Source organism: Carcharhinus amblyrhynchos, chromosome 6, assembly GCF_965287045.1.
Source record: "Carcharhinus amblyrhynchos chromosome 6, sCarAmb.v2.hapA, whole genome shotgun sequence".
Lineage (NCBI taxonomy): Eukaryota > Metazoa > Chordata > Chondrichthyes > Carcharhiniformes > Carcharhinidae > Carcharhinus > Carcharhinus amblyrhynchos.
The window spans coordinates 20,703,870-20,725,538 of NC_137329.1; the positions used below are offsets into that span (position 1 = coordinate 20,703,870).

Consider the following 21,669-nt stretch of genomic DNA (forward strand, 5'->3'; position numbering starts at 1 on the left):
AGATAAAGGAAACATTTTACACACTACAGCATTCCCGTAAGAGACTGCGTACTGTTTTTATTCCTGAGCCTGAGGCCACTGACGGTGTGCTACCCTTTGGACCTAATTCATCGCTCAATTTTTTTCCAGTATTTAACTTCTGATTTGTAGCAATGATAATGCACATCACATATAGATAATTAGAGGTCCTTGTCATTTGTAGGTCTAGATCATTAAGTTGCAGAACATGAAAAGAGACTTTAGCTGGTTCTTGATGTCCATTATTAGAATATAATGTGTAGTTCCAGCATTCACATATACAGAACTGTGGACTTAATTAGAGCTGTGACAAGACCACTCTGATAAAGTGATGAGATTATTCATAATTGATGTCACAATCAATTACCATTTGGTTCTTCACAGGCCTACTGGCAAGTCTAGCCTTGGTGCAGGCCCCAGGACACTGATCATTGTATAGCCGCCCTGTTCATGCTGAGTCTGTGACAGCAGTCCAGATCTTTCCTGAAAATTCTAATGACCCCTTTTGAAGTCTAATAAATTAATGACCTTGTCATCTTACTCTAACCCTTGCAGCTTCATCTTGAAAACATTTTTTTCATCATTAACTAGCTTTTTGCAAAATAGAGGACAGAGCAAGCAGACATGACATATTCTCATTGTCGTAGCCTATGCTGTACTACTGTAAACTGCTAATTGTTAATAAACAGGGACAGGAATTTGATATGGGAGGTTTAAACAACTGAGAAAGCAGTCAAAGGCCTTTTTAATATTGACCCTGTTCTAATTGGACCCTGGGAGACCAGCATCCATGAGCTGACTCCTAGTGTTGACTAAATCCAGCTCCCTTATCATGGTGGCAGATAGTGCACCCGTAAATAATGGGCTGCCCAGAGAACGGAGCCTGATTTAGCCAAGTAAATACTGGGGTCAACTTGTGAATACTCATGAACCTAAATCACATCAAACATCTTGGGTACAGATAAGGAAAACGTTTCCACTGGTGAGAGAGTCTTTAACTACAAATATAAGGAGAAACTTCTTTACCCAAAGTGTGGCTGGAATGTGGAATTCCTACATGGAGCAGTTGAGTTAAACAGGCCCATGTCTTTTACTACTGAGTCCAATAGAACATTATGTGGCATACAGTTCAGAATTACCTTGATATTCTTATTGTTTAGTCGCAGTACGTTACAATAAGTAACATCAAAATGGTGTGCTGCAACATTGAACAATAATACAAATACTGATTCTCAATCCCTCATGTACACCTGAAATTTTTGTAAATTACTACCACCAAATTAAAGTGACCAAGCTCATTGATCCTTTCTCAAGTAAATGAATTTGTCTCTTGATTTATTAATTAGAAATAGCCTAATTATTTTGTTTCCGTTCAAACAACAAAAGCTGTAACGTGTGGTTTGCTTTGCACATAACACATCAGAAGACTGCTAATGCACATTAATTGTAAAGTGAGACTCAGACTTCCCACTTCCACAGGCAATAAATTATCAATAAAATCTAGCCTGCAGATATCTTGGCATTATTAATATTGCCAACAATAGAGAAACATTGCAGTTTATATGGGAATGTAGTGGCATTTGTTAGTTTTTAAAAACTGATATTTATATAGCACCTTCAAAATAAAGAAACATCCCAAGGCATTTATTTCACAGGAACATTATAAAACAAAGTATGACACTACATCAGAAAGGGCATATTGGGTCAGATGACCAAAAGCTTGGTCAAAGAGGGAGGTTTTAAGTGTGTTAAAGGAAGAAAACAAGGTGGAGATGTGTAGGGAGGGGATTCCAGACCTTCAATCCCAGGCAACTGAATCCATAACCATCAGTGGTGGAGCAACTATGATTGGAAATGCGTAAGAGGCAGGAACTAGAGGAGTGCAGATATCGCAGAGAGTTGGAAGAAATACAGAGACAGGGAGAGGCAAGGTGTTGGAGAGACCTTGAAACAAAAATGAGAATTTTAAAATCAAGACATAGCTTGATGGGGAGCCAGTGTTGGTCAGCAAGCACAATGTGATAGGGAAACAGGACTTGCTACAAGTTCAGACACAGGCATCAGAGTCTTGGATAACCTTAAATTTACAGAGGGTAGAATGTGGGAGACCAGCCCAGAGTGCGTTGAAATAGTCAAGTCTAGAGGTAATTCAGACATGAATGAGGGTTTCAGCAGTATATGAGCTGAGACAAAGTTGATTGATGTTATGGAGGTGTGGAAAGATAGCCATAGAGGTGGCATAAATATGAGGTTGGAAGCTCATCTTGTGAAAGCAAACAGTATGGCATAAGCTCAGGCTGTTGCAGGAAGAGGGACAGATCAGTAGATAGGTAATGGTGTTTGAAGCAGGGACCAAAAACATCGGTTTCAGTATTCCCAATATTTATATGGAGGAAATTTCTGCTCATCTCGTACTGGATGTCACATAAGTGGTCTGATAATTTAGCAACCGTCAAGAGGTGGTGCTGAAGTAGTGCTGGGTGGTGTCTTTATATATGTAAAAAAGCCTTTGGATGATGTTACCTCAAAGGGCAGCATACAGCTAAGAAATAGGAAGGAACCAAAGATTAATGTGTGCAGGAGCAGAGAGGGAAGGCATTGCAAGTGATTCTCTGGCAGGATTAGATAAATAATAATGGACCACGAGAAAGCAGTCCCTTCAAACTGAATGACAGTGGAGAGGTGTTGGGGAAACATTTTCCGAGAGATGTATGTTTTTAAATGAATGCTGATGTTCTTACGTGTTTAGTTTGGGAGTATGTTTATTCTTTATTAATTTCTAATATTATTAAAGTGCAAGCAATTTGCAGTTAAGTCAAATAATCTTTTCCTGTCGAACTATTTTGTTGCTATACAATTAGCATGACAGGGAGAGAACATGCTGTGCAAGACTGTACCTTCCCTGCACAAATTGAAGGAATGTGCAAATAACTGAAGGTGTAATAAAAAATGACAAAAAGGGAATTGTTGGAGGCATTTCTAACCCAAAGGAAATATACTAATTAGAATAATATTCTAATCCACATCCATGAGGACAGCAGTTTTTTTGGCTGCCCTTAACATTGTTTAAGCAACGTGTGGAAGACATTTGCCATTCTCGCAACAGGGCAAATGTTGGTGGGTGGAAGCTTTCATTGTAAAATCAGGCCCAAACTGTTCGCAATTTTCCACTTGTCAAGATGAATAAAGAGAAATGATGAGCTTGTGCCTGTTTTCCAATTTGAATACTTCCTCCTACTAAACATTTAAGACTCAGAATTTCAGTGCTGAAAAGGAAAATCTAGTCTAAAATCGTTTACAGTTTGGATTGTCGAGTTTGGTTGGACCTATTTCTGGAGTTCAGTCAAATGACTTTCAGTCATGTGGCAATTGCTGCAGTTCGCTAATATTCTTGCAGTTACTTAACAGCTTGATATCTCTGCTTCTGAGTGTGCCAATGACACCTATTGAAAGCTATAATTTTATACACAATTGACTTGAATATGATAGCAGTGAAATTAAAGTCTTAGTTATTTATTAGTGTCACAAGTAGGCTCACATTAACACTGCAATGAAGTTATTGTGAAAGTCCCTTAGTTGCCACACTCCGGTGCCTGTTCAGGTACACCGAGGGAGAATTTAGCATGCCAGTGCATCTAACCAGCACAACTTTGGACTGTGGGAGGAAACCGGAGCACCCAGAGGAAACCCATGCAGACGTGGGGAGAACATGCAAATTCTGCACGGACAGTGATCCAAGCTGGGAACCGAACCCAAGTCCCTGGTGCTTTGAGGCAGCAGTGCTAACCACTATGCCACCATGCCACTGAGGAGAGATTGGATGGACTAAGGTTGTTTTCCTGAGAACGGAGGAAACTAAGGCATAATCTAATTGAGCTATACAAATTATGAGGGTCCTAGACACAGTGGACAGGAAAGACCTGATTCCCCTGGCTGAGGAATCAATTACCAGGGAGTACAGATTTAAGGTGGTTGGCAGTAAAAGGGGACATGAGGAAAAACCTTTTCACCCAGAGGCTAGTGGACATTTGGACTTCACCTCCTAAATTGACGGTTGCGACTGAAATGCTCAAGTCATTTATGAGGTACCTGGATCAGCATTTGAAGTGCTGTCATCTGCAAAGCAACAATGAAGGTGCTGGAAAATGGAACTTAAATAAGTGGCAAGCTAATTTTTTTTCTCTTTGGCCAGTGCAGACATGATGGGTTTCTTTCTGCACTGTAACTTTTGGATAGTTTTATGGTTCTTTTCTAAATATGGGAGTTCAGATGATCTGAACTTAAGATGAGGAAGAAATTTGATGACACAAAAAGAAGGTAGATGAGGGCAGTGCAGTTGATGTTGTCTACATGGACTTTAGCAAGGCCTTTGACAAGGTACCACATGGTAGGTTGTTGCATTAGGTTAAATCTCACGGGATCCAGGGTGAGGTAGCTAAATGGATACAAAACTGGCTTGATGACAGAAGCTAGAGGGTGATTGTAGAAGGTTGTTTTTCAAATTGGAGACCTGTGACCAGCGGTGTGCCTCAGGGATCGGTGCTCGGTCCACTGTTATTTGTCATTTATATTAATGATTTGGATGAGAATGTGAGAGGCATGGTTAGTAAGTTTGCAGATGACACCAAGATTGGTGGCATAGTAGACAGTGAAGAAGGTTATCTCCGATTGCCATGGGATCTTTATCAGTCGGGCCAGTGGGCTGACGAATGGCAGATGGAGTTTAATTTAGATAAATGCGAGATGATGCATTTTGGTAGATTGAACCAGGGCAGGACTTACTCAGTTAATGGTAGGGCTTTGGGAAGACATCTAAGGGTACAAGTTCATAGCTCCTTGAAAGTGGAATCACAGCATGGTGAAGAAGGCATTCAGCATGCTTGGTTTCATTGGTCAGAACATTGAATACAGGAGTCAGGACATCTTGTTGAAGTTGTACAAGACATTGGTAAGGCCACACTTGGAATACAGTTCTGGTCACCCCCTATCATAGAAAGAGTGCAGAAGAGATTTACTAGGATGCTACCAGGACTTGATGTATTGAATTATAAGGAGAGGCTGGATAGACTGGGACTTTTTTCTCTGGAGTGTGTAAGGCTGAGGGGTAATCTTATAGAAGTCTATAAAATAATGAGGAACATAGATTAGCTAGATAGTCAATATCTTTTTCCAAAGGTAGGGGAGTCTAAAACTAGAGGGCATAGGTTTAAAGTGAGAGAGGAGAGATACAGAAGTGTCCAGAGGGCAATTTTTTCACACAGAAGGTGGTGACTGTCTGGAACAAGCTACCAGAGATAGTAGAGGTGGTACGATTTTGTCTTTTAACAAGCGTTTAGACAATCACGAGTAAGGTGGATATAGAGCGATATGGGTCAAATGCAGACAATTGGGACCAGCTTAGGGGTTTAAAAAAAAGGGCAACATGGACAAGTTGGGCCAAAGGGCCTGTTTCCATGTTGTAAATCTCTATGACGCTATAAGTTGTATCCAAAATATTAAGGGAGACAATATTCTAGTTGTATCAACTATACTTAGCCACTGAAATGAGAATTTACTGCAGTATTTAAAAATAAGGGAGAATACGTTACAGTAAATGCGTGTAAATCAAATCACATTTAGTATACAAGCAGGCACTTGTCCCTTTGCAACTATTCCTTGGTCATTTTTAGAAACTTGGAACAATTTTTGAACAAGACACTTCAATGCTAATTCTTGCCTGGGTGTGGAAGAATAACACCTGATAACAGTTAGTTTGTCAATACCTCACAGCCAAGTGGCCTGTAAATGAAACACCTTCCCCAGTTGTAACCCGAAAGGTTTTATGCTCATTTAAAAAGGGCAGAAGCTACATGAGAATTAAATGGCCTTCAAGGTCACCTCCCTGACATGTTCAGCAGCAGATTCATCAGGTACAGTGCTGTACTGTTTTATCAGCCTCCGAGGTTGTTATTTTGCAGTTTAACAGTTGCGAGATGGGGCCTCACCCAGTGCTAATGCTGCAGGCACCAGCAGTCTGTACAACTAATTTGAAAATGCCACTGCCAACTCTATGAACATACAACTTGCTTGCAAAGCAACACTGGCAAAACTTTAATGTCAATAGTGTTCTAATAGTCTTAAAAACTTGCCGCCTTTAGAGACATCAGGCGGACAAAGCCAGTTTTCCATGGCTTGTTTTTCCTGGAACAGGTCACCAGTGTGAAAACAGATGCTATAACTTGAGGGGTATCACTTCTCATCAAGCATTGCCTCTCCCGCTCTTACCACCTGCCACAGGCATGATGGGATTTGCAGGTTGGCAATCAACTTGTTTGCCAGCCTTATGAACAGACTTTCTGTGACTATCAAATCCTAAAGCTTCTCTCTCAGATGTAGAGACTCAGTGCCATAAGGTCTCCAGAGTTTACTTGGGGGCTGGATAGCTGGTTAGTATGGGTTCAGTTCATGTACTGGTTGAGGTTATTCATGAAGGCCTGCCTTCTCAACCTTGCCCCTTGCTTGAGGTGTGGTAATCCACAGGTTAAATCACTACCAGTCAGTGCCTTTGGTCATCTGGGACTATGATGACTTTACCTTTAATACTGACTAAAAATGAACAACATTTTATTTTCTTCTTTTCAATTGTATTTGTGCATCTTATACACTCTAATCATTTTCTTAAACATTTCTTTAGGTACCAAAAGGTCATGTTTGGTTGGAAGGTGACAACCTACATAATTCCACTGATTCCAGGAATTATGGTCCTATTCCTTATGCACTGATTCGGAGTCGAGCATGCTTTAAGGTAAACAGTAGCACCTGTTCAAGACATTTGCTAACAGTAGGATAAATAGAATGATCATAGCTCTATACATTGTTAAGAAACAAAATCACAAAAGACTGTCAAAGATCACTATAATCAGTGTAAGTAACAGTAAAGAGGTGAATAATAAGGATGAAGCTAATTATACTAATATTGATTTGTATTTTATAGATCTGGCCGCTACATGAATTTGGTTTTCTGAAAGAAAGCCCCAACAGCACTTCCCCACGATGAGTTAAGGATATGACAACAGTTTCATTCTTAGTCAAACATTTTTTTTATTTAAATACAACTCAAAAACCAGAGACTTCACAAACATTGAAAAAGTGGTGGTGATTTTTGAAAGAAATGTCGTGTAATTGGAACAATACTAAAGATAAATTAAGTGCTGCAGAAGGGAATGCGACATGCACAGGAAGTGTTGGAAAGTCACAGACAGGGAGATTCTCAGGAAGGATTGAGATGAAAGAATAAAAATTGGTTGTACTCTGAAAATGACTGAAGGTGTTTCAGATTGTGGCTGAAGAAGGGAGTCATATTCCAGAAGCTGGGACTACAATAATGCCAAGAACATCTGACGACTAGTAGTGGGAGAAAGCGCAGGTTTGCTGATGGCAAGATATACATTGAATGCCCTTGTCAAGTTTCATGTGCCCCCACATACAGATATGATCCACTATTAAATTAAAATCTCAAATGCAGTTGATGTTTGAAAGCCAATTAAACTATTACAAACTACAAAAACATCTAGATGAGCCAATACCTAGCATATGCACTTTTGTACTCCCTTTCTGTGGGACCATCTGACCCTGATTTTTAAGCAGGAACCTAAAAATATTTTTTGTCAAAGTATTTTCTGGTCAGGGAACAACTTAGGGGCAGAAGCTGAGTATCCACTGTTGACAAGAAACAGCTTTTTAATACTTCTTTCCATATTTACATAGCAAAAGTGATGTCAAGAATGGGCAGTAGGTGATTCACTCTACACAAAGAGTCAACCATATTACTCTGGAACTGGAGTCCCATATAGCATAAAGAATGAGTGAATCAGTTGGGTTTTTATGACAATTTGACAGCTTGATGTTCATTTTGACAGATAAGACTTTTGTTAAGAATTATCTTTTTAAACTGAATTCAAATTCTTTAACAGTTGTAGGATTTCAATTCCCATTCTCTGAATTATAAGCACAGACCTTTGGATTGCTAGTCCTATAACATAATCAATAGACTATCTTTAGGAAACCTCTTTTTAGCATGTGCTGTTGTTGTCTGAGAATTAGGGTTTAAAAGTATTCAGTTTTAGGTTTAAATTGAACATTGTCCTCGATTGGTGTTGGACAGATTTTGAAGCTTAAGCTCTGACCAGAAAAGATACGACAATGTTTTGGGCCCTCAGTATTTGGCTCTGGTACTCACATTCTGCATATTATGGGAAGACAGGAGTTTGGGATGCATTAGCCAATGTTCATGTCCTTCTACACCAAGTAGCCCACACAACGTTTTGCTTTTGATATTTGGTTAAAAGTTTTGATTTCTCCCACTGTTTCTTTTTATTACTCTTCATTGGAATATAAGCTACTAAATCTGCCATGCTTGTAGTACTAAAATGGAAGGCGAAATCAGCAACAATGGATCGCCTCCATGTGTGAGTCATTATTACTCCAAGCTGGACTTTGTCTGTCTGGAACCTTGGTAAGAAGTCTCACAACACTAGGTTAAAGTCCAACAGGTTTATTTGGTAGCATAAGCTTTTGTAGCATCGCTCCTTCTTCAGGTGAGTGAGGAGTTGTATTTACAAACAGGGCATAAATAGATACTAACTCAATTTACAAGATAATGGTTGGAATGCGAGTCTTTACAGGTAATCAAGACTTAAAGGTACAGACAATGTGAGTGTTCCCCAATAGGAAGAGAGCACTCCTACCTGGTGATTATTGAGCAGTGTTCATTCATCTGTTATTGTAGCAATAGTTGACAATCACCAAGTAGGAGTGTTCTATTCCTGTTGGGGCACACTTCAGTAGTCACGGGCATTCAGCCTCTGATCGTCGGATAAGCGTTCCTCAAGGCGGCCTTACATCACACAACATTGCAGAATTGCTGAGCGGAAACTGATAGCCAAGCTCCGCACACATGAGAATGGCCTCAACCAGGATCTTGGGTTCATGTCACACTATGTGTAACCCCAACAACTTGCCTGTGTTTGCAAAATCTCACTAATTGTGGAGACAATATGAACAGCTAACCTGTGCTGAACCCTCCCTCCACTCACATTGTCTGTACCTTTAAGATTTGATTACCTGTAAAGACTCGCATTCCAACCATTATCTTTAAATTGAGTGTGTGTCTCTATATGCCCTGTTTGTGAACACAACTCATTACTCACCTGAAGAGGGAGGGACACGCCAAAATCTTGCGCTACCAAATAAACCTGTTGGAATTTAACCTGGTGTTGTGAGACTTTTTACTGTGCTTACCCTAATCCAACTCCAGCATCTCCACATCATGGCTGAAACCTGCCCAGGTATCAGTCAAAGGCCTATATAGATAATGTATTGCTGGAATGATTGAGCTGCCTCATTCTCATCCCCAAACCAGTGAACCCCACCAGAGATAGCAACTGTTTATATCTGCCAGCACTAGCCTTGGCATCACTACCTTTGCTTGTCACATTGACTGTTATTGTCAGTACAGGTAACCTCAGAGTGAAAGCTGTAATAATATCTTCTTCCATACCATGTGGATCAAAACATCCAGAATTACAAGGTATTCTTACACACATATCATACTACCAACATACCTCAGTGTCAAATTTGGTCAGTTGAATATTAACTTAAGATCCAAAAAAAGGTGCTACATCAAAGTAAATGTCAGCTAGATTTTTTTCATTTACGAACGACTGTACTTATAATTGTGGGATTAATCTGGTAATGAACTAGCACAGGCAGTAGATTAAATAACCAACTTCTGTCCTGTAAATTCCTGTTAGTTAATGACTTTTTTTGCTGACAGAAAATATTTTAAATTTCTGTATTGACTTTTGTAGATTTAGAAGACGAAGTGTAGAAAATTGAATTGCTCTTCTGCAATAAAATATTTATTATATTCAAATGAATGTGTTCTCTCACTGGCAGCACTTGTGAGTAGGAAAGATTATCACAATCTGTCTCCACTATGACAGCTTATTTACATTTAGTCAGCAAAACTTCCATGTTATAGCTAAACAGTATTACAATCCTGTTAGAAACTATTAAAAATCTGAACACCCTATAATTAACTGATAGAATTACATCACAAGATTTCATGTATCTATACAGAAACTAATACGATTGTATGCTATGAACGCCTATTTCATATTTGCATCCCCACCCCCACCCAAGAGTTCCTGTATATATTTTAGAAGAATTGTGAAGATTCATTCATTTCTTTAGGGACCAACCCAAACATGTGCCACAGCTGCCTGAATTCCCTTTCATTCTCTTCAACATTACAGCTATTCTCTGAGACGATTTTCTCGGGGTCCTGCCGTTAGTTTTTTTGATTAAAAATTCCTTCAAATCTATTGCTAGTGCCTGCATTCTATTCCAAGGCTCTTTAAGGACAACTGTAGATGTGTTCCTCTAGCTTCTTTCCCTCTCTTGCATATCATCTGACCACATATCCCATTCTGCGTCACACAGAGAAAGCTAAAGTTTGTCATGTCCTTTGACTCGCCCAACTCGGTGAACTGCTGTCTACATCAAACCAAAACTGTTTTTTTTCTGAGCAAACACCCAGATAACTTGAACATAGAATATTCTAATCCCCACAGCCCATTTCAGTGACAATGCGGCACGTTTTGGGATGTTCTCAAAACAGAAATGTAAACTGCTTATTTCACCTTCAGCACAACTCTGATTGTGTAACCCATTTATATTGCTAATGGATGTTAATGCCCCTCCGCCAGACTTTCTGGGTCCCAATAAGGAACTTTTTTTGTTTCATCTTCTTTTGACCTGAGAACAATGTAATTTAAATCTTTTATTAAAGATAAAGATCAGCCTCATGGCTGCACTAAGCTATGATAGAAGATTGTCTGTTGCCTTCATAACTCTTACCTCGGATCTTCTAAGATAGACATTGGGCCTGATTTTACTATTTGTTGTGCCCACTTATGGGCACAAAAACTTGGTAAAGTCTGGCATGAGACAAGTAGGGCAATCCATGCCCACTTCCATGCCAGTTCCCCCTTTACCAAGGCCTGAAAATGGCTGTGATTGGGACCATGCCAGAAACAGGTGCAATGGCCATTTAAATGTATTTGCATGCATTTAAATTGACAATAGGCTGCACGCCCAACTTCACCGGCACTTTCCCCTTTACCACAACGTTCACCCATCCGGAATTGGTACGAAACAGACATACTCCAGGTTCGGGTGCTCCATCAGTGAGGATTAATGAGGTAAGTCCTACAGCTCCCTGCTTGAGATCAGTATGTAGGGAGGGGGAATGGGCCCATTGCATCTCAAATGAAAACAATTACCAAGCATATTGTAATTACCATAGGATGCAATACTAATTTAATAGAGGCTCCCATTTATCTTACATTTAACCATTTAATTCCTAAAACTGCCAAGTTAAATTCTAAAACATATAGAATATTAACTAGATATTCGTGACGTTAGCCTTTTCTCAGATGTAGCTGAAGATCTATATGGTGTGTTCCAGGCAGTTAGAATGAGAGTACCAGTAAGCCTGGTAGCAACATTGAGGAGAGAGAGGGGAAGCCCATTGAGGAGAATGGTGACAACAGGTGCAATATCATTATCATTTAATTTAAAAATGAAATCTATTCAGTGCCTAGTTTACTAATTTACAAATTGTATTGAAATGTAGAGTGTTGCATAATGTTCTAACTTACCTGTATAACAGTGCTCAAGAAACAGTTTAGCCCTGGAGCTACAATAAATCAATTAGAAAGCTCCAAGTGAGAGATTTCAAACTGGAAAAACACAAAAAAAACTAGAGATTGTGTCAAGTTTGGCTCATCAAGTTAAACTAATCTGCCCTTTTTAAGTTCATGAATAAATACTATTAATATCCAGTAAATGTTAATTAAATCAACATTTATAAAATCATCAAACATAAATTACAATTTAGATAAGATCCTTTATTCACTGCAGTAACTTCCATGTTCGCAATAGAACACGAAATACCAGATCTCTCACATTAACCACGACGCAGAGAGACGCAATCTTCTCTGTCTGCAAGAGTCTCATGCACTTTGGCCCTCACTGAACCTTTGCTCCAAAGTCATATTGGCACTTACTTGCTGGCCATACTGTAAATGAAAGTGTCGAGTGTAAACTTTTCCCATAATCACTTCTTTGTGTTGCTTGGTAGAACAGCTTTTGTCGCTCAGCATCTGCACAAAATGAGTGCTGAGAGGCAGGGTCACCCCAACACTGAAATCCCTGGCTGCCATGTTACTGAGACTTGCATTCTGATCATTGTTTTAACTCATGATGCAACCATTTAAAATAAGTTTCAGACAGTTAGCTGCAAGAGCCAGTACTTCATTGCAGTTGGCATTTCTAGTTTTATGCTGCACCATGACTTCTGTGGTTGATAACTTCGAAATGAAAAGTTCAAACTTTATTGCAATGCTTCAACCACTGTTTAAGATCTCTATGCTGAGAGAGCAAGTGTTGCAGCAGAGGAGAAACTCATTTTCTTCTGCTTCTTCTTTGGAAAGAACATATTCACCACCGCATCGACAATCATATGTGTAGCACTGGTCAGCTTGAAGAAAAAAATGACTGATTAGCATTTCTGTTTCATAAATCAATAATGTCTTGTAACATTTTAACATTATTAGATATCAATACACCTGAGTTATGGAACAAAAAAATCCCAACAGTGTAGAAGGAAGCCACTGGACCAATCTCTCCATAAAATCTTCTTGCTAGGGCCCACCCTCCTGCCCTATCCCCATAAGCCCATGCATTTACAATGGCTATTCCATCTTATCAGTGGGAGGAAACCAGAGCACCTGGAGGAATCCCCACGCTGACATGGGGAGAGCATGCAAATTCCAGACAGTCACCCAAGGCCAGAATCGAACACATATCCCTGGCACTGTGAGGTAGTAGTGCTAACCATTGTGCCACCACACTGATTATAAAGATGTACATTTTTAATGATTTTAATTTAAATAGTAGAGTGTTATGAACTATGCCGAAGCTTCATTATGACATTAACTCTTAAGATTAAACCAAGTGTTCATAGCCTTGGCGTGATGTTTAGTCTACAGCTGAATTTCAGATCCCATAATCTCCATCACCATGTTTACTTGGTTCCCTCTCTACAAAAGTGTCAGTCTTTGCTATGCTATTCCCTCTGCCAGTGTAACCTTCAGACTCAACCACCCTGTAGCTCTAGATATTCATTAACTTAAACATCACAGAACAAATAGGTATCCACTTCCAAGGATGGAATAAAAACTTGGTCTAAAACCATGATGCCCATAGTCCCACAGATATATCAATGTTTAGACCTCACTATAGCCTTGTACCCCCTCACCTCAACAACTTCCGCCAATCTTGTATCTTCTGCTTCCTCAATGTCCCCAACATTTTTGTTCATCTGACTCTTCTCTTTTGTGCACCTCCTCTTCTCCCATCATTAGTGATCAGCCTTAAGCCAACCAGGTGCTACTCTCTGGAGTTCTCCCCCGAACCATTCTGGCTTTCTCATTTAAAAAATTTCTCAAATTATTTTTGACCAAATATTCAGTTACCCCTCTCTAATCTCTTTTTTCCCGGCTTAGCTACCTGCATTCCACAGCCCACAGGACATTAATTACATAAATGCTATATAAAGTGTTACTAAGTGTGTAGATGAAGGTAGAGCAGTTGATGTTGTATACATGGATTTTAGTAAGATGTTTGATAAGGTTCGCCATGGTAGGCTCAAGAAGAACGTAAGGATGTGTGGGATAGAGGGAAATTTGGCCGATTGGATAAGTAACTGGTTATCTCATAGAAGACAGAGGGTGGAGGTGGATGGAAAATTTTCAGACTAGAAACCAGTTACCAGCAGTATACCACAGGGATCAGTGCTGGGTCCTCTGCTATTTGTGATTTTTATCAACGCCTTGGAGGAGGGGGCTCAAGGGTGGGTCAGTAAATTTGCTGATGACACCAAGATTGGTGGAGTAGTGGATGAGGTGGAAGGCTGTTGCAGGCTGCAAATGGACATTGAAAGGATGCAGAGTTGGGCCAAAAAATAGCAAATGGAGTTTAACCCTGATAAGTGTGAAGTGATTCATTTTGATAGGACAAATCTGAATGCAGATTACAGGGTCAACGGCAGGGTTCTGAGGAACGTGGAGGAGAGAGAGATCTTGGGGTTCATATCCACAAATCTCTGAAGGTTGCCACTCAAATGGATAGAGCCGTGAAGAAGGCCTATAGTGTGTTAGCGTTTATTAATAGGAGTTTGAGTTTAAGAGCCGTGGGGTTATGGTGCAACTGTACAGGACTTTGGTGAAACCACATTGGGAATATTGTGTGCAGTTCTGGTCACCTCACTATAAGAAGGATGTGGAAGCATTGGAGAGTGCAGAGGAGATTTACCAGGATGCTGCCTGGTTTGGAGGGTAGGTCTTATGAGGAAAGGTTGAGAGAGCTAGGGTTTTTCTCTTTAGAGCGGAGGAGAATAAGAAGCAACTTAATAGAAGTTAATAAGATGATGAGGGGGATAGATACAGTGGATATTCAGAGACTATTTCCTCAGGTGGATGTAGCTGTTTTTAGAGGGCATAACTATAAAGGTTCATGGTAGGAGATACAGGAGGGATGTCCGAGGCAGGTTCTTTACCCAGAGTGGTTGGGGTGTGGAATGGACTGTGTTGTGATAGTAGAGTTGGACATTTTAGGAACTTTCAAGCGGTTATTGGATAGGCACATGGCGCATACCAGAATGATAGGGAGTGGGATAGCTTGATCTTGGTTTCAGACAAAGTTCTGCACAACTTCAAGGGCTGAAGGGCCTGTACTGTGCTGTACTGTTCTATGTTCAAATGGTCTGCATCAATTTGTTGTGGTGTCACTAGTGTTGAAGTTATCTTTACAATTTGGGTACGTGCCAAAATTGAAGTTAGGGAGGGAGTGGCATGGAACCTGTGTTCGAATCCCACCATGGCAGATGGTGAAATTTGAATTCACTAAAAATCTGGAAATAAAGGTCTCATGATGAGCATAAATTGAAAGGCAGCCCACCCCCTCGGATAAGTAATCAAGCCTTTGCTTAATACTGCATCTTTCAAATCCCCACGGAGTAACTTGTATTTGCAGAGTCCTTTTTAACATCCCTTAAACTTACTAAACTGCATCCCATTGAATTGCTGATTTCGTACAGTTAAATTTAGTGTAGCAGCCATTTTCCATATCTCAAGAAAGAGCAAAGCATGAAATGTGCAATCAGTTAATCTGTTCTTGATGGTGTTGTTTGAGTTCAAGAATATTCAATCAAGGCACCTCCCCTTGCATTAAATCTTAAACACCCACCTGAACCATCAACATGTGCCATCTGAAGGATGGCACCTCAGGAAAATTGGCACTTCCTCTGCACTGCATTGAACTCCCAGGCTAGACTGTGTACCCATTTGGCAACTCTCAAACTTGACTCAGGAGCAACAGTGCTATTTACAGAGCCAAACTGACAGCCACTGCCAGCTCTGCCAATTGTCTCAGAACCTGTCCACCTTCAGTCACTATTTAAGATGCACTAATCCTTACCTTCAATCCAACTCATGTCTTCCAAATGGACTTGAGCATCAACCGGCCAATTCTGTGTCATGGCCACATCTGAAACATAACCAGAAATTGCATTTAATCAAAAGGTCAATAATGGTTAATTTTACAGGAATGGTACTACCCACATTTCAAATATTTAACTTTCCCGAAGCTCCCAAAATAGTTCTGCTGGTTACATAAAATATACAACCCAGAAAGAGGCCACTCAGCTCAACTGGTCCACACCAAACTTCATGCTGCACACAAGCCCTTTCAATCCTATCAACATGTACACTTCTTTGTTCCTCATTCATTCATATAGCTTCCACTTAAATGCATCTGTGCTACTCACCTTAACTACTCCTTGTGGTAATATATTCCACACTCTGGGGTAAGACATTACTCCTAAACACGCTGCTGGATTTATTTATGGATACCTTATATGCATGACCTCTAGTTTTGGTTCCCCTACAAGTGTAAACATAGTTTTCACATCTACCCTAGCAGGGTGGCACAGTGGTCAACACTGCTGCCTCACAGCACCAGGGACTTAGGTTCAAATCCCAGCTTGGGTCACTGACTGTGCGAAGTCTGCACATTCTCCCAGTGCCTGTGTGGGTTTCCTCCAGGTGTGCTGGTTTCCTCCCACAGTCTGAGAGACCTACTGTTTGGGTGCATTGGCCATGCTAAATACTCCCTCAGTGTATCCGAACAGGCTCTGGAGTGTGGCAACTAGGGGATTTTCACAGTAACTTCATTGCAGTATTAATGTAAGCCTACTTATGACACCAGTAAATAAATTTTTTAACTTGTAGCAAACCCTTTCATAATCTCAAAGGCCTCTATCAAGTCACCGCCTCAGCCTTCTACCCTAAAAAAAACCCTAAACCTGTTCAATCTAATTTAAAGTAGACTCCCACTTTGTGCCATTGCACTTAGGGCAGGCATTTCAATTCCACTGAATGAAGGATAGACTGGAGCTCACTATTGCCTGTTTTGTATTGATCTTCAAGCAGAAGAAGGATCTTTTCCTTTTACTCATCATCCTATCTTTTATTGGAAGTGGAATTAGATGAAAGCCTATCTATCCTGCAGCACTGCATAGAAATGAAACAACCACATATATTTTAAATAGGTTTCTCTAAAAGACATCCTACAATATACTTATGAAAAGTTATTTAAATAATTTAACTGATCTTCACAGATTACACATTAGGCATGCTAACATGTGTTAACAAGGTTTTATTGTATGTTTCATCAATTAATATCTCTAACATTAATCAGAGATGATGCAGAGTAATCAGAGAGTAAGCACTTAGACAAGCACTCAAGTTCTTCTTAGTAAATGTGGAACAAGGTCTAGATTGGAAACTTAATTAATACAAAGGTGTGAACTTGTACATTCCAAAAGTTGTAACCTCCCTGGAGGTTGGATAAACATATGGATGATATTGGAATAGTGTACGTTAGATGGGCTTTAGATTGGGTTCACAGGTCAGCACAACATCGAGGGCCGAAGGGCCTGTATTGCGCTGTAATGTTCTATGTTCTAATTCGAGAAGATCACTTCCTTCTGCAAGTACTAATATTAGGCTAGCTTAAACGTTAACAATTTCAGAACAGGAGAGACAGAGCGATAAAATGAATACTTAGAATACACCATGCAGCGGAGAAACATTCTAAGGATGTTGTTTTAACTGCATTATGCTTTGCAATTTTATTGGTTTTAAAAACAACAATGGTATCAAAGTAGTTAGAGTTTCACCAGAGAATCTCCAGGACTGGCATTAACTTTGTTGCAATCTGCTACAATATTGGGCCTCAAAACTGATTCAATTCCCCCTGAAAATTAATGAGTCACAAATTGATTATCCTGTAGTAAGCTATCAGCCAAGAGCTTTGTTCCTTGACGAAGGCGAGACAGATAGCCCTTGAATCAGGGCAGCATTCAACAGGGTCTTGTATCAAAGGACCTGAGCAAAACTGATCAACAGGAATGGGGAAAACTCTCCCCTAATTGGAGTCATACCTAACACAAAAGTTTGGCTGATGGAGGTCAATCATCTCAACATCAAGACATCGCTGCATGAGTTCCTCAAGGTAGCATCCTAGATCTAACCATCTTCAGCATCAATGACTTTCCTCCATTATAAAGTCAGAGATGGTGAAGTTCATTGATGATTGCACCATGTTCAGTATCATTAGCAGCTCCTCTAATGTTGAAGCATCCTTTCCGAGCACAGCAAGGTGTGGACAACATTCAGACTTGGCTGCTAAGTGACAAGTGACATTCATGCCAGATCAGTGTCAGGCAATCACCATCTCCAACAAGAGAGAATTTAACCATCTTCCCTTCACATTCATTAAAATCATAGAATCCCTACAGTGCAGAAGGAGGTCATTCGGCTCAATGAGTCAGCACCGACAACAATCTCACTCAGAGCCCTATCTGCACAACACCACACATTTATCACACTAATCCTTCTAACCTACACGTCCCGGACACTAAAGGGTAATTTAGCATGATCAATACACCTAACCTGCACATCTTTGGACTATGGGAGGACACCGGAGCATCCGGAGGAAACCCACACAGACATGAGGAGAATGTGCAAACTCCACACAGACTGTGACCCAAGCCAGGAATTGAACATAGGTCCCTGCAGCTGTGGGGCAGCAATGCTAACTGCTGTACCATCATGCTGCCTCTTTCAATAACATTACTTCTGAATCCCCCATCATCAACATCCTGAGGCCACCATTGACCAGAAGCTGAACTGGACCAGCTATATAAATGCTGTGGCTACAAGATTAGGTCAGAGCTTGGGAATTCTGAGGCAAGGAGCTCATCTCCTGACTTCCCAAAGCCTTTTCATCATACAGAAGGTACAGGAGCGTGATGGAAAACTTTCCACATGCCTGGATAAGTGCAACTCAAGAAGCTTGATACCATTCAAGAGTCTTAAAGGAAGTGGCTGCAGATATAATAGATGCTTTGGTTGTAATCTTTCAAAATTCCCTTGATTCTGGAAATGCCCCACAGATTAGAAACCTAAAACATATGCCATATTCAAGGAAGGAGGGAAGGAAACAAAGTAATTATTTATAGGCCAGTAAGTCCAATATTTCTCATTGGGAAAATGCTGGAATTCATTAAGGAAGGAGTAGTGGGACATTTAAGAGATTCATAACACTATCAGGCAGAGTAAACATGGTAACGTGAACCCTCAAGTTCCATTCCACCTTTCTGATCCGTTGAACATCTGTTATTCCCAGCATTACCTCTCCAATGATATATTTCAGATTAAGCCATTGCACCATTGATACTTCTACTAGTGTAAAATTGCAATCCTTTTTTGGTCACTTCTTCAAACAATGGAAATACATCCTTCACTCCTTATTTTGGAAGTCAAAAAGGAAGTTTTAATGTTCATTGCAGAGGCTACAGTGCCTTAATGTTTAAAAACACAGGACTGCTGTACGGATTGTGAAAAGTAATAAATAGCAGTGATAACCTCATCTAAATGATGATCTCACTTTACGCCAATCTGAAGTTCCTGTCTGCTTCAAGAAGATGACCATCATCCCTGTACTAAAGAAAAGCCAGGCAATCTGTCTTAACAACTATCGTCCAATGACTCTGAAGTTATGAAAAGCTTTGAAAGGTTAGTGACAACACAAATCAATTCTGGTCTTCCAGATTGCCTGGATTCACTACAGTTCACCCATCACCACAACAGGTCCACAGCAGACACTATCTCCCTGGCTCTGAACTCAACCCTGGAACACCTGGATAACAAGGACACCTAAGTCAGACTCCTATTTATTGACTACAGCTCAGCCTTCAACACCATTATTGCTACAAAACTTTCTTCCAAACTCCATGACTTGAGCCTCAGCTCCTTCCTCTGCGACTGGATTCTAGACTTCCTAACCCACAGACCACATCAATAAAGAAAAGCAACAACACCTCCTCCACGATCATCCTCAACAGTGGTGCCTCGCAAGACCATGTCCTCAGCACCTTACTATACTCCTTATACACTTATGACTGTGTGGTCAAATTCCCCTTCAACTCGATTTTCAAGTTTGCTGATGGAATCACTGTAATGGATTGGTTCTCAAACAATGATGAGACGAAGTACAGGAAAGAGATAGAGAATCTGGTGAACTGGTGCAACGATAATAATCCACTTTAATGTCAACAAAACGAAAGAGATAGACATTGACTTAAAGCAGCATAGCAGGAAATGCCCCTGTCTACATCAATGGGGACGAAGTGGAAATGGTCGAGAGCTTCAAGTTTTTAGGTATCCAAATCAACAACAACCTGTCCTGGTCCCTCCATGCCAATGCTATAGTTAAGAAGGCCCACCAATGCCTCTACTTTCTCTGAAGACTAAGAAAATTTGGCTGCTACGGCTCTCACCAACCTTTACAGATGTACCATAGAAAGCATTCATTCTGGTTATATCACAGTTTGGTATGGTTCCTGCACTGTCCAAGACTGCAGAAAACTGCAAAGGGTCGTGAACAAAGCCCAATCCATCACGTAAGCCAGCCTCCCATCCGTTGACTTTGACTATATTTCCCACTGCCTTGGAAAAGCAGCCAGCATAATTAAACACCCCATGCACCCCGGACATTCTCTCTTGCACCTTCTTCCATCAGGAAAAAGATACAAAAGTCTGAGGTCTCAAGAACAGCTTCGTCCCTGCTGCTTTTGAATGGACCTACCTCATATCAAATTGATTTTTCTCTGCACCCTAGCTATGACTAACACTACATTCTGCACTCTCTCCTTTCCTTCTCCAAGTACGGTATGCTTCTGTGTAGCACACAAAAAACAATACTTTTCACTGTATACTAATAAACGTGACAATAACAAATCAAATCAAAAACATACACTTTGATACCTCTCAAGCAAGCATCACCTGTCCGTTTTACATGAGCCGTACAGTATTTGCATTAAACCCAGAACCCCATTTCTCTGGTTGCAAAGTCTTCAATAATCGTGGCTACATACTGAAACATAAGGAACAAGCTAGAGCTCAAATAAAAGCAAAGAATGCTGACAATCACAGCAGGCCTGGCAGTATCCGCGGAGATAGAAAAACAAATAGAGTTAACTTTTCAGGTTAAACCTTTCCTAAGTACAGGAAAAGTTAAGAAATGAAATTTTTAAGTCAGTCAAATGGGAAGGGTGGAAAAAGAACAAAAAGGTAAGGTTTGTGATAGGACAGAAGGCAGGAGACATTAAATGACAAAAGTGGTGGTGGGACAGAGTCCAAGGGAATGTCATGTAACTAAACAAAAGATGGTCCAGAGAAGGAGTAAATAGCAGAATAACCAACAGCCGTTGTCCAAAAGCAAAAACAAGTGACAAGACAAGTTTAAAACTCAAAGATACAAAGAAAACAAAACGAAGGCGGAGATTACAGTCTAAAGTTTTTGATGTACGTTCAGTCCAGAAGCCTCCCTGAAAGATGAGGTGCTGAACCGGGCAGAGGTGATTGTTTACAGAAAAGGTGCCCAAACCAAGTGACAATCAATTCACGCAAATTGAGTTTCAGACTCTTCAAGAATGACTTGTGCACTCTTTTTTTAAAATTCATTTGAGAGACACGGGCGTTGCTGGCTGGCCCATCTCTAGTTGCCCTTGAGAAGGTGGTGGTGAGATGCCTTCTTGAATCGCTGCAGTCCATGTTCTATGGGTTGATCCACAATGCCATTAGGGAAGGAATTCTAGGATTTTGACCCAGAGGCTGCGAAGCAACAGTCATATATTTCCAAGTCAGGATGGTGAGTGCCTTGGAGGGGAACTTGCAGGTGGCGGCGTTCCCTTGTATTTGCTACTCATGTCCTTCTAGATGGAAGTGGTTGTGGGTTTGGAAGGTGCTGTCTAAGGATCTTTGGTGAATTGCTGCATTTGCATCTTGTACATAGCACACACTGCTGCTACTCAGCGTCGATGGTGGAGGGAGTGGATGTGGTGCCAATCAAGCAGGCTGCTTGTCCTGGATGGTGTCAAGCTTCTTGAATGTTGTTGGAGCTGCACCCATCCAGGCAAGA

At 40.5% G+C, this 21,669-nt stretch overlaps 2 protein-coding genes across 7 annotated transcripts in view; one reads left to right on the forward strand and one right to left on the reverse strand.

Moving 5' to 3' along the window:
• Positions 1-8,564, forward strand: part of immp1l (inner mitochondrial membrane peptidase subunit 1) — a 137,543-nt gene extending 128,979 nt beyond the window's left edge. For all 4 annotated transcript variants that reach the window (XM_080190001.1, XM_080189997.1, XM_080189998.1 and 1 more), the window contains 2 exons: positions 6,692-6,802; positions 6,992-8,564. In XM_080190001.1, the coding sequence (XP_080046127.1) occupies positions 6,692-6,802; positions 6,992-7,054 (174 nt within the window). In that variant the 3' untranslated portion in view covers positions 7,055-8,564. The remainder of the gene's footprint in view (positions 1-6,691; positions 6,803-6,991) is intronic.
• Positions 8,565-11,601: 3,037 nt separating this feature from the next.
• The window catches only part of dnajc24 (DnaJ (Hsp40) homolog, subfamily C, member 24), an 82,955-nt gene continuing 72,887 nt past the window's right edge, over positions 11,602-21,669 (reverse strand). For 2 of the 3 annotated variants that reach the window (XM_080190004.1, XM_080190003.1), the window contains 2 exons: positions 15,601-15,669; positions 11,602-12,601 (listed from right to left, as the gene is read on the reverse strand). In XM_080190004.1, the coding sequence (XP_080046130.1) occupies positions 12,468-12,601; positions 15,601-15,669 (203 nt within the window). In that variant the 3' untranslated portion in view covers positions 11,602-12,467. The remainder of the gene's footprint in view (positions 12,602-15,600; positions 15,670-21,669) is intronic. The other variant, XM_080190002.1, reaches the window with a different exon arrangement.